Source organism: Sander lucioperca, chromosome 6, assembly GCF_008315115.2.
Source record: "Sander lucioperca isolate FBNREF2018 chromosome 6, SLUC_FBN_1.2, whole genome shotgun sequence".
Classification (NCBI taxonomy): Eukaryota; Metazoa; Chordata; class Actinopteri; order Perciformes; family Percidae; genus Sander; species Sander lucioperca.
In genome coordinates, this window is record NC_050178.1 from 32,408,318 (window position 1) to 32,426,590 (window position 18,273).

Genomic DNA, 18,273 nt, shown 5'->3' on the forward strand with positions numbered 1-18,273 from the left:
GTGGAGAACCATGTTGCTGTGACAAGTCCCAGCTGTAGTACACAAGGTTAGCAATAAGCCAGTCGTGCACTCTTAAATCACTCATGAGACACACATCGTAAGTCAGTGTGACAACAGGGGGAGCACTTGGAAACAGTTTTCCTCCCTCTACTCGTTGCCCTCCACTTCCCCTCCCCCGGCCCTGCTCACCTTCTCCTTCATCTTCTCGATTTTCTTGACACTGGAGCGTCGGACGGGCTTCTCGTCGGTCTTGATGCTGGTCAAGGTGTCAGGGGAACGTGGCGTCTGTCGGTCGTCTTGTTGTCGACCGGAGCGTCCCATCTGCTTCTCCTCCTGCTTCTCCGCATCCTTCAGCTTGGACTCGGCATTGATGCTGTCAGTGTTGTACATGTGGTACGTCTTCATCACCTGGCAACAAGGGTTGAGATTTGCCGGCAAACATCAGTGTGTGCTTTCCCCAGTGTGTCTCTTACTTCAGTTTTTGGCTTTGGATCAATAGCGGGATTACACCAGTCAGCATAATGAGGAGAGTGGAGCACTGAGGCTCAATACACAAACAGTACAATATACAGACAGATTTCTTTGGGGCTGGCATTCCAAAATATTGCAGCATATGAGTCACACAACCGGCCTCCTCTGCTGTACAATACTACTGCGCTTGGACATGGTGGTATGAGTTTGACATCAAGAGTTAAACACATGAAATGAATGTGTGTGTGCAGTGTCAGCCTTTATTCAGTGACCACCACCAGACCCTTCATTATACTGCTCTCACCCTTCCACAACACTGAGGACAGACACACTAGTCTCTCTATGAGTATGCATGTGCGCGTCACTCAAACCAGATCTATTTCTATCTCTTACTATATACTATAATTACAGCATAAAACCTCATTTTATGAGCCTAGCTGTGCTGCAGCTATACAATTGCTTGCCGCGCTGTACTGTGGGAGGAAACCTCACACACACACACACACACACACACACACACACACACACAGTCTTACAGAAGCATGATTGTAAAGTATTTAGCATCATTCTTTATAAAACTTCTATCACCAAGAGTCTACAGCCATGATAGCAGCTCTGTCAGGCTGAGATATTTCAGTCTGGACTAAAGTGGTGGACAGACCGAACAGCTTTCCCAACAGCCAAGCGGCTAGTGTGGCTAAAAATCCTTAATCCTTATCCGATTGTAGTAAAGTTGCCCGCATAATCGCTACATCATACATTCATACACATACATTTGTGTTGTCAATAAGCTTTGTGTTGTCAGCTTATGTTATAACTATATATTTGTATACACATTTTTACTGTATTTTTACTTAGAGCTGGGCAATATATCGATATTATATCGATATCGTGATATGACTAGATATCGTCTTAGATTTTGGATATCGTAATATGGCATAAGTGTTGTCTTTTCCTGGTTTTAAAGGCTGCATTACAGTAAAGTTATGTAATTTTCTGAACTTACCAGACTGTTGTAACTGTTCTATTATTTGCCTTTACTCACTTAGTCATTATATCCACATTACTGATGATTATTTATCAAAAATCTCATTGTGTAAATATTTTGTGAAAGCACCAATAGTCAACACTACAATATCGTTGCAGTATCGATATCGAGGTATTTGGTCAAAAATATCGTGGTATTTGATTTTCTCCATATCGCCCAGCCCTATTTTTACTACAACCACTCCTTGAAGTTACATACTTTATACCTTTAGTTTTGAAATAGGCTGTTAAATAAAGTAGTTTGCCATAACACCTGTGAGGAAAACTGCTAAAAAAAAGACCCTAACCCTGACACTACGTACACATGCAACAATCTTCCCCACTGAGCGGTACGAGATGCAAGGGATCACAACAAATAATTATGGATCCACATATTGTGATTGCAATGTCAGTCAGTGGTTTCTCTTACCGTATAAAGCTCATTAAGAACTTTCATCAGGTCCTCTTGCAGCTGTACGCCGACCTCTTTGCTCTGAAGGGACGGAGAGAAGAAGACCGATTAATGCAGCTCAGCGCCATTACTTCTGTCCATCTACCTGGTCACCTCTCCCCCAATGAATGACATCCATGCCGCTCAGTCATGTGGTCAACCTACTGCTCCATCATCAATCAAGACTGAATTATCTGGCTAAATGGGAGTGGAGGAGTTGCTAGTCCAGATTAATGAGCAAGGCAGTAATGGACTTGATGGAGACAGACTTTAAGGAGAAAGCTGCAGATACTGATCTTTACAAGTTGGCAAGGAGGAAAAATGAGCAAGCAGAGAGTGCAAGAGGACAACAGAGCCAAAGACAGAGGGCAACATGACAAATTTGCTTAAGCTAAAAAACAGACAAAAAAGGGAGGACAGGGAGTAATACAGGCACTACCATTCTCCAGACATAACTGCTGGGAGCCACTAGTGTCTGATGATTTCACATCCCACAACCCATAGATCACAAGACTCCAGACAAATACATAAGTGCGCATACACAAACACACAAAGCATTCACCGCGCCTCCTATACTTTTAAAAGGACACCATTCAGACTGGGTTTAAATAATGATGCAAAGAGAGGCATAACATAGCTATACCATACTGTATGTGTTCACACAGATTCTCTCTCTCACACACACACACACACACACACACACACAGAACTGACTGAAAGCAGACATGTAAAAAAAAGCAGGGGACAAGCGTGGGGGGAAATAAACGAGGAGATAGAAAAAAAAATGGTTGAGGAATGCAGAATGAAAGCATGAACAGATTTCCCCAGTGCATGTTGAGCATCTGTCTTCTCCTGGAAGAGGGCACAGAAGGGGGATGGGTAAAAAAGCCAGTAAAAAAAGTGAAGCGTGGTAGGGTGAAAGTTGTCTCATGAAATAAAGGTGGTGTAATGTTAAAGAAAAGGGAAGGGGAAGAAGATGCTTACATGCTGACGGAGAGAGGTGAAAAGGAAACAGAAATCATAATCATTAAACTATTTGGGAGAATTCCAGAGAGCAAAAAGGCCAGGAACCGAGGGAGAAAGAGACAGGGAGGAGATTTAAAGTAGCGCAGCAGACGAAAGCGGTAACAGGATAACTGAGGTTGTCCCGCCCACGCTCTTTAATGTGCTGTAGGAGGCTCATATTAGGTGACAACTAGCCAGACTACAGCCAATCAAAAAGCAACCATCCATGGCCGAGCCCTCCTGTCTATCAACTGTGGATCTTGACCTTTGGACTTCTCATCTCGTCTCTCGTCGTCTTGTTAGGTTCGGCAAGAACCGCAACAGGAACTAGCACACTTCATTACCCCCGTGAAGTCTGTGTGTACTCATTAATACAGTTTGACTCATTAGTGCTTCCCCTCTTTCGTTGACGAGATCTCAAACACTCTCGCTGTGCTAACAGCATCACTCTGCACTGCTTTCCACACTGGCTGAGATAAATGTGATGACTTCTCTAATATGGGTCGTGGTGTTTGTGGGCGTGTGTGATATGCGTGCCATGGCCCATGGCACTACTGGTACTCATGCCACAGACTGTAAATGTTATAAATGAACTAATTATCTCCTTAATTAGCCATCAGAGGATTCTCTGTGTGGATGTGTGCAGCCTGTTTGCGACCCAGACATGACGGAAGCAACCCTTGTGCCAAAGAACAAGCAAAATAAAAATAGAAATCAATGCCCATGACTCGACCAAGATTGAGAAAAACAGGGGAGAAAGTGTATTTTTTTGTACTGGTTTATCAGATGAGGGTGGATGTTTGTGTGTGATTGTGTTCTCATCGCCTGCGATCAGACTGTAAATGTAGTTCAAAGACAACCTATCGGCTTGGAAATCAGCAGCCTCTGCCATGACATTCCAGGCACAGGCTGCTTCACTTTGCCTTCCACACACACACTTATCTTACTATACTTGTGAAGGCTTTTCACAGAATACATTTTCTTACACCCTATCCTTAGCCCTTCTCACTTTGATCCTTACCTTAACCCTTCATATTTGAACCCAAACCCAGTTCGAGGCTATATGCACTCATCCTTTGAAGAGGTAACAATTAGCCAAAATGACCTCACCTTTAGAAATGTCATCGCTCTGAAAGTCGTGCGGAACAAACAAGGATGCATGTAAATCCAACCATGAAGAGTAAGTGTATGTTCAAATTAGGGCTGTCAAACGATTACAATTTTTTAATCGCTGAATTTCTATAGTTAATCGCGATTAATCGCATATTTTATCACATGATTAAAATTCTATTATTTTGCATTTCAGAACAGTTTTTAAGTACATATTAACAATCGAAAGCAATTTTTACCAGTGTATCTTGATTGGGAATCAAATGAATGCAAAGAAAGTTACTTTATGAACTTGATTGATTTGTAATTATTTATTTACTGTAAACAAAAGAAAAATGTGTGAATCTGTCATTATTGCACAATTCCTCTAAGTACCTAATTAAAAATCCCTATCCTTACTAGAGTCAATATAGTGTTTAGTAACTCCTAAATAATGTTGATTACTTACTGACGTCCAGTGATCACCAGTGTTGGGAGTAACGCGTTACAAAAGTAACGCAATTACAGTAATGTATTCCTTTTTGCTGTAACGCAGTAATATAACGCATTACTAATTAAATTTCGGTAATATTATACTCGTTACAATCTCAGTAACGCGAGTTACAACGCATTTTAACGCAACATTTAGTGGTGCATTGGTTTCTTTAAGAATTCACCAACACCGCGACACATTTCTTCACAGGAAAAGAAAAAAGCCGTATTATTTTCCTGTCGCTGTATTCGATGGTTGAGATGATACATTTGCGAGATGGATATTATTTTCAGGAGTTATTACGCTGCGTTGAAGTGAGCTGTCCTGTTTCTGTTCCCGTGGTCAGAGCCAGAACCAGAGACGGTACGGACAGCATGTATGTCCCAACAGGTGACGGTACGTCAGCGGCTGACAAATATAAACATGTCGGGAATTAATGTTGAGGCTTGCTACACGTAAATATCATTGCATTTTATCAGCCGTGGAGAGTAACTATGCCTGTAGTGTAATGGCTTCGAAAGACGACCAAAAACGCTTGTCTTTTACTGTGACCATTTACTGTTCAATATGTTGCAGTTTTACAAACAAGAAAGTGAACAATTTGAGCTTGACGGACATGTTGCATCTCAGTAAGCTAGCAAGAGTAGGCTACACAACAGACAACTTCCGTGTAGCTTACTTCAAAATAAAAGCACTTTCTGTGACGGTTCGCAGTAAAACTAAATTACTGTTAAATAAGGTTGTGTAGGCTACCTTTTCACAAATCAGCTGTAAATCAAGTACTGTAAATAATGTTAATAGTGAGTTTTAATCACACTATTATTGAACATTTCCTTTAGAGTGTTTTAACCTAAACAACATGAATTTCTTATTGAAGTGCTATAAACAAACATTTTACAACAATGCCGTACTTTTAATTGAGTATTTTCATTTTCTCCTACTTGCCTATTATACGTTTTACTTATCTATTTTGTATAGCTTTAGTTACTTTGCATATTTATATTAATTATACAAAATATGAATAATCTATGATGTATTAAAGTGGATAAAGACGAGACTTTATTGATCCGGTGGTGAAATTCACAAGCTAGCTGCCAAATCAAACTTCCCCTGTTATTTTGGTGAAAGTAACTCAAAAGTAATGCAAAAGTAGTGTAACGCATTACAATTCAGAGACAGTAATATTGTAATATAACTAATTACTCTCAAATGACAGTAACTAGTAATCTATAATGTATTACATTTTGGAAGTAACTTGCCCAACACTGGTGATCACCGGTTAATGAGACCGCGTTTGCAGCACTTTGCAGCTGTTCCAGTGTGGCTGCTTTCTTCGTGTCGTACAGGCTGTGTGTATGGTGAAACTACTGTCCCCCTCGACGGCAACGAGACAGGTCAGAACAGGCCAACCGAAGTACGTCTTTAAGACCCGAGTCCTCTACGATGCTGACAGGTCTGCAGTTAGTTGCCACCCGTTTAGCCCAGGAAGCATGCTAGCGGTAGCATCAAGTTAACTGTACTGCTATGCTTAGCTCCGTAGGTGGTAGCTCAAGCTTGACGTGCTTCGGTGATATTTTAATTCGGCTTTACACAACGTGCATATGACTTTTGACTTGTCTACGAGCCGTCCGGGAGTTTTGGAAAATAAAAAGCTCCATTCAGAGTTATTGCTGCTATGTTTCTCCATCATGCCTGCAGCCTGCAGCAGCAGGATGTGTTAGGAGGAAGTGGCAGCTTGATGATAAGTAACGGTAATGCAAACGGTCAAAATAGTAGCCTGTTAGGCACGACGCAAAGCTGAGTGAAGTGTAAAATAAATTAATAAATGCCGGCATGCGATTAAAAAAAAATGAATCGCATCGGCCCTTAATCGCATCGCGATTAACGCGTTAACGCTGACAGCCCTAGTTCAAATATATGAATTCATGACTCGCTCTAAAAACGCTGCTGTTAGCACTACGGTAGCTTAGAGTTTTAAAGAACATACATGCACACTGAATTCCTGCTTGTATCTCAGTGTGATACACTGACCCTCTGAGCTTGTGTATTTGGGTCTAATATGTCCACCCTGGAGATGAACGCCTTGGTATTTGCTCTACAAGGTCACCGTAAGCTCTGATCTCCAGAGAGATCTCTTCATCCCCTCTCTCTGTTCTCTCTCTTGTCCTTTTATGTTGCCCCCTTTCTCCAACTGCCTGTACTTCCTCCACAGCTTATATTTCTCACCGTCACCGTGTCTTTTCTCTCAGGCTAGCAAGGCAGAGATCAGAGGAGACAGGAATGAGGCTACTGTATGAAACACAGACAACATAAACTCTCCTGGCCTGAGGTGCAGCTGACTTGTCGTCAGTCAATAAATCAGACAGAAAACAGATGCTAGAGAGACGGATGGGGAGGGCATACACATGACACGGATTCAGCAAATCAGGCAAATGGAGTCTTGCTGTGTCTGTGTGTGTTTGAGTGGGCGTTACCTTCTTAAAGAGGCGTCCAGAATCCTCGCTGATCTGTGCGAAGCGGGGGATGATGTTGTTGAGGTAGAGGTCAGACAGTGTGGCGTGGTCACGGCTCTCCCTCTTCACCTGAAGCAGCAACAGGTTCCAGCAGTTCACTGGGGATAAAATGCTGTGCTCCTTCCTACGCACAGAGAAACAGATTCTTAAAATGTATTTAAGGACCCCAAGCATCTTTTTAGATAAACGACTAGCATTAAGTCTCTTTCATCTTCTAATTTCCCCTACTTTCATCCTGCTGATAAATGTGCACACACACACACAAGCCTACTTCATGTACAGTATATGTGAGACAAGCATACCGACAATAAATCACTGTTTTCACAAAGATGAGACAAGGCACACACACACACACACACACACACACACACACACACACACACACACACACAAGTGTAAGACTAAAAAGAGAAAGACATGAACAAAAGATTGAAGAGAGAGATTTAAAGACTGTAATGATTTCACTAATAGTCTAATTGCTCAATACTGTTTCATTGTCTTTCCTTCAAGTGCCCATGAAGCCATTACACAAATGCAACACTGTCAATGTGCACACATCCTCTTTTAGACAGACAAAGAAAGTCTTTGACCTAGAGGTATAGAGTGGGGGTGGTGTCCGTGGGGAGGTTTGTGTGTGTGTGTGTGTGTGTGTAAGTAGGGCCTGATGAGATGAGTCATAGACAGTGATGTGATATGCTACTTGCTGTCACTGGTCAGATGACATACTAAGTGTAATAATGATTTCAAGGAAAAGAGGGGGGAAAAAAAATCCACCTGCACACGTATTACGACGCCCAAATACTGAAACTCTCCATGTGTTGTATGCTAAACATGAGCAACAGTCATGTGGACACACGTGCATTTGTATCACTTTCTGCTCCAACTTCTCTCTACTGTCTGTGTATTTTCCCGTCTCTCTTCACCAGTTGCACAACATTTTTCTCCACCAAAAACAGGCCAGCAGTTCCTCTATTTGCTCAAGCAACCGGCCTCTCCGCCACTATGTGACATGTCACCCTCAGCCCACCAGTGATCGCCATGGTAATGGCACTGCAGCACTGGGTGAAATATCACCTTACCCTCTGTGACCCTTAGCTATCACAAGGTAAACACTAAAATGTCACTGGCCCTCCGAAGGTCTCATAGTGCACGCTGGGAACATAGTCAGTCCGCAGGCCAGGTGCTGCCAGTGACCCACTTTGGAAGGAAAATGCTAAATGGTCATTTACATTCAGGATCAAAACGCATAGCATTAAACAGGGCATCGCTGCCAGTAGTTTTGTACAACTGACGCAAATTGAACAGATACGTAATTGTTCACTGAACTAAAGATTAGGTCCAACTGCTCTGTCGAGGTGACAGGCTGCAGATACACTTGTAGAATTTGATTGACACAAAGATGCATGAAGAAACAGGTCTAGCTGCACAAAATACAGGCACAATGTACAATAAGAACAAAAATTTTATTTTGTGGGGACACTGTGTGTGTGTGTGTGTGTGTGTGTGTGTGTGTGTGTGTGTGTGTGTGTGTGTGTGTGTGTGTGTTGATTGCTGTAAAAAAAGACTTGAAATCCAGAAATAAACATAAAAAAATAAGCTAATATTGATGACATTTTATGAGATTCTATTGTTGCATTACTTGGTTTCTATTTCTAGTTTGCTTCAAATTTGTATAAAAAGTCATACAAATTGCTGTAATATTATGACATTATTAGTATTGATGGGATGGGTATCAATGAGATTTTATAAAGCCCAATTCAAATACTGATTTTCTTTATGGATTATGGTTCTTATTGAATCTTGGTTTTAGATTCCTGGCACAGTACAAGTATTTTATTAATAAAAGACACCAGAGTATGTTGTAGGAACATTTCATTAGATTTAGAGTGCCATGAAAAGTAGTTTGTGAATCAAAGGAGTGATTTGTGAGACTTTTTTCAGTAAAATAATAAAATAAAGAGAGAACAAAGACGCTCTCTAACTTGCCATGCTGAAATTAAATGTTTACTCTTCAACACTTGTGCTTACTTGAATTGGTAAAACTAGCATTATCTAATTTGAGGGTAATATACAGTAACTATGACTGGGGAAATCAAAAATGTTGTATTCCTGCACTATACTGAAGGAAATGCTGTGCTATTAGTACTGAACAGATTTACACAACAGATGCAAAACAGCTCATTCCAGTCCACATGTGGTCATACGACCATATGAAAACCCACAGTGAAATAATATGTCGCTGTAGCCATGGGTTGTGTAAGGGGCTACAGCTTATTAACAGTAAAGCTGGCCTAATATTTAGCATAAGAATTGGCTTTGAATCAGTTTGCAACTTGTGAGGGCTTCTCCATGTGACCAATTAGTCTGTCAGCCTCAGGGCACGAACACACACACACACACACACACACACACACACACACACACTAAAGTTAAACCATGTAACCTCCTACCACTCCTGTATGCAGTCTGCCAAATAGCAATACCAGGGGTTTCCACGGGATCAACACACACACACACACACACTCACAAACCTCACACGTTGCTTGGAGCACATCAACGCCTGACACACACACACACACACACACACACACACACACACACACACACACACACACACACACACAACCGGAAAATAGCTGGAATTCCAGCATGGCACCCGGACTGAGCAGCAGCAGATGCAGGGAGAAGTTAAATACACAGATGTTGGATGAAGAGACAAGCAAAACGAGAGTGGGAAAAGAGCAGAAAGAGAAATAAATGTTTAAGATTGAATTGTATTTTTTATTGCCTTCTGACATCTTGTCAGATTATGATCTGAACAGACCTGCTGAGGCAGCGGCAGTGGCTGACCCGCTCAACTACATATTTTAGTCACTGTACTTTGCCCTCCCTTCTCCTCTGCTCTCCTTCCCCCAATATGCAACATAGGGAAACACACTCTGCAACTGTCTCAGTATTGATCGGAGCTGGAGGGTGTGTGTGTTGTAAATGTGTGTGTGTGTGTGTGTGTGTGTGTGTGTGTGTGTGTGTGTGTGTGTGTGTGTGCGCGTGCGTGTGTCCTCTTTGGTGGAATTGGGTTTCGTTTAAAGGCCCTATCGATCCCCGTTAGTCTGTGCCTGACGTGAGAGAGCATGGATGTGGGTTTGCCCCCAGCAGAGAAATGAATGTTTCTGGAAAAGTGCACAATACACGAAAAAAGAGAACAAGAACAGTGCAGGGAAAAAGAGGAAGATGGCTGTAAAGGAGGTCATGGTTAACAGGAAGCCAGAGAAAGAAATAAGACAAGCAGAAAAAAAAGTCTGCCAGTTGTTCCTCTACCGCAAATGGCTACAGAAACACCTACAATTATAATGATAAATATCAAAGCAGGCAACAAAAGAAAAAAAGCATTTCTCCTAATTGTTTGCTTAATCAATTCTCTTTACAACTAATTTCATAAACTGCAGTAAAACAAATGCTACGTCTTTGCAACCTTTAACAAAATGGATAAGTGGATGCATGGAAGGATGAGGAATGGTATCTACTGAAGGGGTCATCTTTGTTCAATCGTGTAAAGTGTAAGCAATTACTGCACAGCTTTCCGACAAATCACGACACACTTGGTACAGCTACTTCTGTCCCCATGGGTTGTTTGGAATAAAAACACAGTATTGCAGTAATGATGTATTAATGATACTGCAGTAATGATCACAGAGCCCTACAGCCACTTCAGATCAGCAGCAGTGATCAATCATTGAAGAGATTCTCATCGAAGGGGTGTTGATGACACTTCTGCATATGTTACACCTGTGTTTTCTTGCTCAATGCTCCTCTGTATTTAAGGTAATGAAACATCCTCCGTGATGGCGGATCTTGGTTAATTTTCAAGTCGCAGGCTAAAAGACAGAGGAGCGAGGATGCAAGAAGGCATAGCTAAATGTAAAGCACTCTCTGCCTCAATTTGTCTGTGATATAGCTCCACTGAATTTGTGTGTGTGATTTATGATTAGCTAGCAATTCCGTGAATCCTTCCCCACAGGGAAACAGGCCGCTCCCTCCCACCAAAAACTGCCAGATAAATTATACAAGAACACTTCAAGCTGCTAAAGCTGATGAGCTCCGGTGTGCATTTGTATGCATCTTATGTATAAATGAGGGGAGAGAGAGAGACAGGAGTGAGGGAGAGAGAGATCGACCTTCTTTGGTGGGAGAGAATCCCTGTTTGGGCAAGGTTACACACACAGCAAGACACTGCAAAAATAGTCAGAGCACAAAATCACCACCTGGCCAATTTCTGGCAAAATGCGTGCACGCACACACACACGCACACACAGTAAGTGATGCAAGTCCGAACTTTCCAGACCGGCAAAAACCAATATGGCCTCCCTCACCATCCCTCTTAGTCACCCTTGTGTTTCATTTTTTTGCCCGTCTCTACTTCTCTTTTTTCAGGAAGGAAGTCACTAATCTTGAAAGCGCTCTACACCGTTTGAAGGGCTAAATAAAAATGTGTTTCATCTTAACCGGAATCTTCAAAAGGAATAATAGCTGTCTAAGGCACTTGAACAAAACAAGTAAAACATATCAACCAGCCTGCTGCCCAGTGTGGTATTGCTGTGTGAGTGTCCCATACTTGAGAAGATGGTCCTTGGTACTGCGGGTCTTGGTGAGGAACCTCTCGGCCAGCTTTTCAAGGTTGCGGCTGTAGTCCACCTCGATCTCTGCCTTCTTTCTGAAGAAGTCCTGCAGGTCCTGCAGCAGCTGCACCCTCAGCTCACACTGCTGATCCAGACACTTGAGCTGTTCCACCAGCTGGGCTCGGACCTCTGACGGGGTGATAGAGAGACAGAGATGAGTTTAACCTCTTTGTAAAATGTATTATGCCAAACACAATCCAGGTGTGATCAACAACACATTGAGGCCACAACGGACAGAATGTTTGTTCTAAAATCAAAGGCCTCTTTTCTCAACTACATGCAATTATCCATACAGCTGGGGCGTAATCTGAATACATTTAGTGTTGACAGTGCAGTACTATCATTAAGATACGTGCCACAACAATGTGTAAGATGCTGAAGTCTAAAGCAGTTTCTGCTTTACGGCTGATGTGGATGAAGCCCAGCTCCAGTGAAACACCTGGCAGGGCCCTGGCACATCAGCCTGGAGACATGGCTGAAATCCACCCCCCTCCCACCAGTCTGCAAAACATTGACTGCTGTGCATGTGTATACATCACCATATTCATATGCATGTGTGCATTCGTGTGTGTGCGATCAGCTTTCCTCTTCCACACACAGATCTCCAGAGGCAGTCATTTATCCCAGCTTATCACTTTTCATTTTCCTCCTGCCTCTTTCCCATCTCCCTCCTCTATGCTGCTCTCAGGTCTGGCCTCAAATTAATAGAGTGCACTCAGCGCAGACACACTCAGTAACCATATTCAATCACAAAAACTGCCCACGGCAGTTATAGACTGGGACACACAAAGCGTCTGCAGCAACACGTGCACACCCATGGACACACACACACACACACACACACACACACACTATGATGGTGATAAGCTGGATCAGTGCTGACAGATTAATGCTATGCTCTCATAGCTGCCTGCCATTGCCAAGTCGGCTGCACATGCATTCTTTTAAAGAGTCAAGAAACAACACACACACTCCTCCAATTGCCAGCCTGTGCAGCTGTATTATGGCTAGTTTACCACAGCTGTCCTACCTTTACAACGGTGGCTGTAGAGAAAGCGGACGGTTTTGGCTTCCATCCTGGCTTCAGTGCGGTATAGGCTCCCCTACTCATATACACACTAATTCAAACACACACAATCACAGGCAGACAGTCAGCCGTCCGTCCGGCAGGCTGACAGTGACTGTTAATGCTGTTAATTGTGTTTAACAGCTGAGAGTGCAGTTTCTCATTACCACAAAGAGAAGTGGGATCTCTCTCTCTCTCTCTCTCTCTCTCTCTCTCTCTCTCTCTCTCTCTCTCTCTCTCTCTCTCTCTCTCTCTCTCTCTCTCTCTCTCTCTCTCTCTCTCTCTCTCTCTCTCTCTCTCTCTCTCTCTCTCTCTCTCTCTCTCTCTCTCTCTCTCTCTCTCTCTCTCTCTCAAACATTGTGCCACTAGCCAGCAGCTGTGTGCGCTCACAGTCATTTTTAACAGATTAAAAAGGCAAGAACAGAGGAGCATTATGACACTACAGCACAAACACTCACATACGAAAAAAATAAATGCAGACACACACACATAGTCTGTGTCTATGCTAATGACCTGGTGGGAATATTTGCTTTGACAACACGTGTTATTGTCCCGTGGTCTGTGTGTTTTTGTGGTCTGTGTGTGTGTGTTTATGTGTAATTTCCTCATTGCGCAGCGTTGTCAATGATAGGGAATTAGTCTGTGTCCTGCCTCTCAAGGCTGCAACACAAAACCTTGCGAAGGCGGCCTTGTAATTAACCGACCCAACACAAGAAAATGCACCACATGCACAAACATATCAAATAAAAACAAGTGCTCCCATCTATAAGGAGCTCAAAGGCAGGTTTGGTAACCATTTCCAATATACACTTTTTTATATATATTGTTTTAAATGGTCTTTACACTTGACAGCAATAAATAACTTATGGACTCTGAAAAAGGAGCGAAAAAGATCCATCATCTGTACCTGCTGTAATATGGTAAAAATGCCCACCAATCACCAATCCGCTTGGAAAGAACCAATGAAATGCCTCCTTGCCCCGCTGCGCGTACTCTACCCCTCCCGTGTACGAGCTTAAGCTCAATGCGTGCCGCCGCTGCTGGAGTTACTGCAAGTCTCCTGGAGAATGGACTAGTCATGTCTGTTTTAAACATTCGGTATGATAATATTAGGTGTTTTCTTACCGGTGAATGAGACATGAAGTAGTTTTGATGACGCAGCGGTGTCTGTGCACGCCTGTGTGTGGGTCGGAGCCCCAAGGGCTGGGGGAGGGGTTAGACTGAGCCCCGAGGAGATGCTACTTTCAAATCTTACTAGCTTTTCAACATTACCAACCCTGCCTTTAAGAAGGTAAATGAAAGCATAAGGTAATCAGCAGGGTGGCGGAGGATACGTAGAGAGAAAACATGACATCAGTCCTATGCGACCCCAATGTTTAGAACGCAGGTTTAATGGGGGTAAAATGTATTATTATAATAAGGAGGCCATGCACTGTGCCCCGAAACTCCTCTCAGGCCCCTTACAGTCACATTATGATAAGAGTGATTCTGGCCGCACGCTATATGGCTGTGTAGCTCAACCAAAGCTAACCCTGAGTCCTTGTGTTAGCTGAGAGACGGGGAGCTCGGTAAAGCAAAGAGGAGAGATGCCATCACAAAAGATCGATGTGGGGCGCCTGGTTAGCTCACCTGGTTGAGCGTGCGACTCATGTACACAGGCTCACGGGTTCGATTCCAACCTGCCAGCCCTTTGCTGCATGTCATCCCCCCTCTCTCTCTCCTCTTTCAAGACTTCAGCTATTCTATCAAACAAAGGCCTAAAATTCTCCCCCCAAAAAAAGAAGAAGATTGATGTGAGTCTCTCTTTCGGCCTTATCCCTCTGTAATGGTCATTATCCCCTGAGCCAAGTAAGAAGTAGGATGTGAACTGGAATGTGACGCCTCTACCCCCCTCCAGACAGCCCAGTCACATTTTCCAAGCAGATGAGAGCAGGTCTTGTAATCGGGCTCTGGGATTCTACATTACTGATGCTCTCTATTCTCTTTTCCTTCCTTCCTCCTCCTCCTCCTCCTCCTCCGTCTGTAGGTCTGAGGGCTGTCTGGCTCTGTCTGCACAAGCCTTGTCCATACACTTTTCCCTTTGTTCACCAGTCCCACCAACACCACGACCAAACACAAAACTACTCTGCAAAAGGAGATGGTTGCAAAACCTTTGAAGCAGCTTTTCCTCTGGGATTTTCATTTTCTTGTATGACAGACCTGTCTACATACTGTACTTGTCGACCTAAGGTATTTAGTGATGTCACAGTACTCAGTGGCAAACCATACCAGTCAACATCTGCCATTATTGACTTATGAAGAAACTGATCAAGCTGAGAAATTCTGTTTTAAAATAAGACCAGGCATCTGTGCATCTATTGTTTAATCTTTGCAGCTCTAGTAACAGTAATTGATTTGTTGTCAACTATTAAATTAATCGGCAACTATTTTAAAAAAATCGATTCATCGGATTTGAATAATAATTTGAGTAATTTTTTGGGAAAAAAAATGTCAAAATGCTCTGATTCCAGTTTCTTAAATTGGAATATTTTCTGGTTTTTGTACTTCTCTATGAAAGTAAACTGAATATCTTTGAGTTGTGGACAAAACAAGACATTTAAGGGTGTCATATTGGGCTTTGGGAAACACAACTAATCTTTTAATCAAGAAAATAATCAACAGATTAATCAACAATGAAAATAATTGTTAGTTGTGTAACGCTACATATACTGTACTTACTGTGGCTATGTACATTTACAAATTTACAAAGTCAATTCCGTGCCATAATTCAACATTCACAGAGAGCTGACAGTCCTTGTATGTCGTATGGATCAGTGTTGATTCTGAAGAGGGGGGGGGGGGGCTTTCTATGTAGAAACAATGAAATGGCAGAAATCTCCCTCTCTCAAACCATTTTATTCAACCTGCGGCTCCTCATCATCCATTATTGATTAGTTTGTTTATTCCGACCCAGAAAAAGGAAGATGAAAACAGAGAGAGATGATAGATGGAGACAGCATAACCACACTAGAATGACATTACCATCGTGGTCAATGCCTGCTGCTAATTCTGCAGCGGGCAGACATGTTGCTGCATACAAATATGTGATGAATACTCCAAAAATAAAACTAGAGATGGAAAACAAGATTCTGCCAAAAGGAAACCCAACCAGTCACATAGTCCCCTTTGGCAGGCACTATGTGGAGCCTGAAAGTTGTGTTTTCCCTGAAACATAACCTTTTATAGCTGAAGTTAGCTTTTGCAGCAAAACATACCACCAGCTTTAGGCTATGTAGTTCAAAACTGACAGAAGTGATGGCGGGCCTGGATGCTGTTCAGAGCTGGCCTAGATACAACAGCCACACATACTGCTGCTAGCACTCATTATACCTGAAAACACCCTGGGCTATGGGCACAACACACACACACACACACACACACACACACACACACTGACAGCAATGTGACACTGTGAGTCCAAGCTGTCACTCTGAGCTCTTTTGACGGCAGCTCTCCAGCCTGCTCTTGGAAGCCCCACCCCAGATCTGTCCTCCTTTATTATTGAACTGGTTTGCACACACACACACACACACACACACACACACACACACACACACACGGCAACTGTTTAACAAGTAGACGTGATGAGTGTTCGAGACAAGGCTTGAACTGGCTGGAGGGAGAGGGGGGGAGAGAGAGAGAGAGTACATACAATAGAAGAACAACAGAGAGACACAGATGACAGGTCTGTGTCTCTTTGTGTTTTTGTTAATTATGACCCTTTAGTCTTATTTTTACAGTTTCTACCGAGATACCTCTCGCTAAATACAACACTGCACTTACCAAGTTAACTGCAGAGATTAGCGATGCACTGATCCAACTTTTTCTCGACACCAGTGCTGTGGTATTAAAAAAATTATTTCCTGATCTCAGCAACTTTGGTGAGTCCAGTAATTATCGTCACAATCAACAGAAAGGTCAAAACCAGGAAAATGAAACGCAAGTTTTATAAACCGAGATAATCCTTCAAACACACGTCTCTCTGCCAGCATTGAAGCGCCCACAACCTGTGCCAGGTAATCAGTGAACACAGCGGGAACACGAGAACACACACACACACACACTCAACCCAGCACTAAACATAGTTCGAGGAAATCCAAGACAACCAACCAGGAGATCTAGCTATCGTCAAGGTCGCCATTTGGTTTCTGTTTTTTTGTGTGTGCGTACACACTATGTTTATGGAGTAAGGCCTGGTCTTTGTTGCTCCGGGGGCTGATACTGCAGTACAGAGCGCTGGAGAAGAGGAGGGGAGCAGAAGGGGGGTGGTAATGGTTTTGAGTTGTACCACTGTGAGCTCATACTATTGTCCTCAGTAAGAATGAAAGAAGCAGAAAGAAAAGGAGAAAGAACAGAAAGCAGTGTAAAGAGTGAGTAAGTGGGGGGGCACTGCGTCACTGTGAATAATATGTCCATTCATCCCTGTACACAGGAAGAGAGGACAGAGAGACAGGAAGTCAGTTGGACCAGTTCACTGCCAGTAGGGAGCACACAGGAGGGGAGGGTCATACTAAAACAACTACAGGAAGCGTGTGTGTGTGAGAGTATAGCAGGAAAAGAGGGGAGAGAGACAGAAGGAGAGAAACTGGGCCAGGGGTTTGCAGGTTGAATGGGGGGGGGGGGTTGTCGTGTGTGTGTGTGTGTGTGTGTGTGGGTGGCGGGGATGTGATTTTTAGGCAGTTGAATGAGAAGGCAGTCTGAAGCCTCAGGTTGCAGGTAGTATTTCCTAATAAGATTCTTTAGCAGGGTGGAATCTATTAGTTCCAGACATGCCTGCCTAATACTGCTTCACTGTACACACACACACACACACACACACACATGCGCACGCACGCACGCACGCACGACTGAGGAGGGGAGTAGAGGAAAAGATAAAATTACAGTACAGTAAGTGTTGGAGGGAAAACTATTGCAGGAATGGAAAGATTCCAGCCAATGTCTTTTCCTTGGGTCTGGATTTTCCTCTAAAAACAAACACATGGACACACACACACACACACACACACACACACACACACACACTAAAACTTATATAGGCATTTCCTCTCTCACCCAGAGCTTGAAACCTTTAGGAAAAGCAGTGTCGTCTTAAGGAGGCAAGTTAACGAGTTTAGCAACTTTTAGACTTTGAAACCCCTGCTGAAGCCAAACCACTGCAGACCTGTTCTGTGTGGCAGAGGAGAGGAGAGAGTAAGGCAGAGAGCAGAGAGATATATGAGAGATATAAGAGCTACGTTGTGCTGTGCTTGAGCATAAATAAGTAAGGAACATGAGATTTCAGAGGGTAGAAGTTATTGATGTCCCTTTGGTAAATTTCACTTTTGGCCCTACTTTATAATGGAGAACAAAGTACTGAAGGATGCTTTCAGCCAGGCAAGGAAGCAAGCCTCTGACCTCTCAGCTTTTAGTTTCACACACACACACACACACACACACACACACAC

The 18,273-nt window shown here is 43.1% G+C and overlaps 1 protein-coding gene across 4 annotated transcripts in view; it reads right to left on the reverse strand.

Moving 5' to 3' along the window:
* The window catches only part of srgap2 (SLIT-ROBO Rho GTPase activating protein 2), a 64,063-nt gene that overhangs the window by 17,838 nt on the left and 27,952 nt on the right, over window positions 1-18,273 (reverse strand). For 3 of the 4 annotated variants that reach the window (XM_031323120.2, XM_031323110.2, XM_036002264.1), the window contains exons 2-5: window positions 11,661-11,853; window positions 7,010-7,172; window positions 1,928-1,990; window positions 190-408 (exon numbers count right to left, since the gene is read on the reverse strand). In XM_031323120.2, coding sequence (XP_031178980.1) covers window positions 190-408; window positions 1,928-1,990; window positions 7,010-7,172; window positions 11,661-11,853 — 638 coding nt within the window. Of the gene's footprint in view, window positions 1-189; window positions 409-1,927; window positions 1,991-7,009; window positions 7,173-11,660; window positions 11,854-12,754; window positions 12,934-18,273 lie in introns of those variants that run through there. The other variant, XM_031323129.2, reaches the window with a different exon arrangement.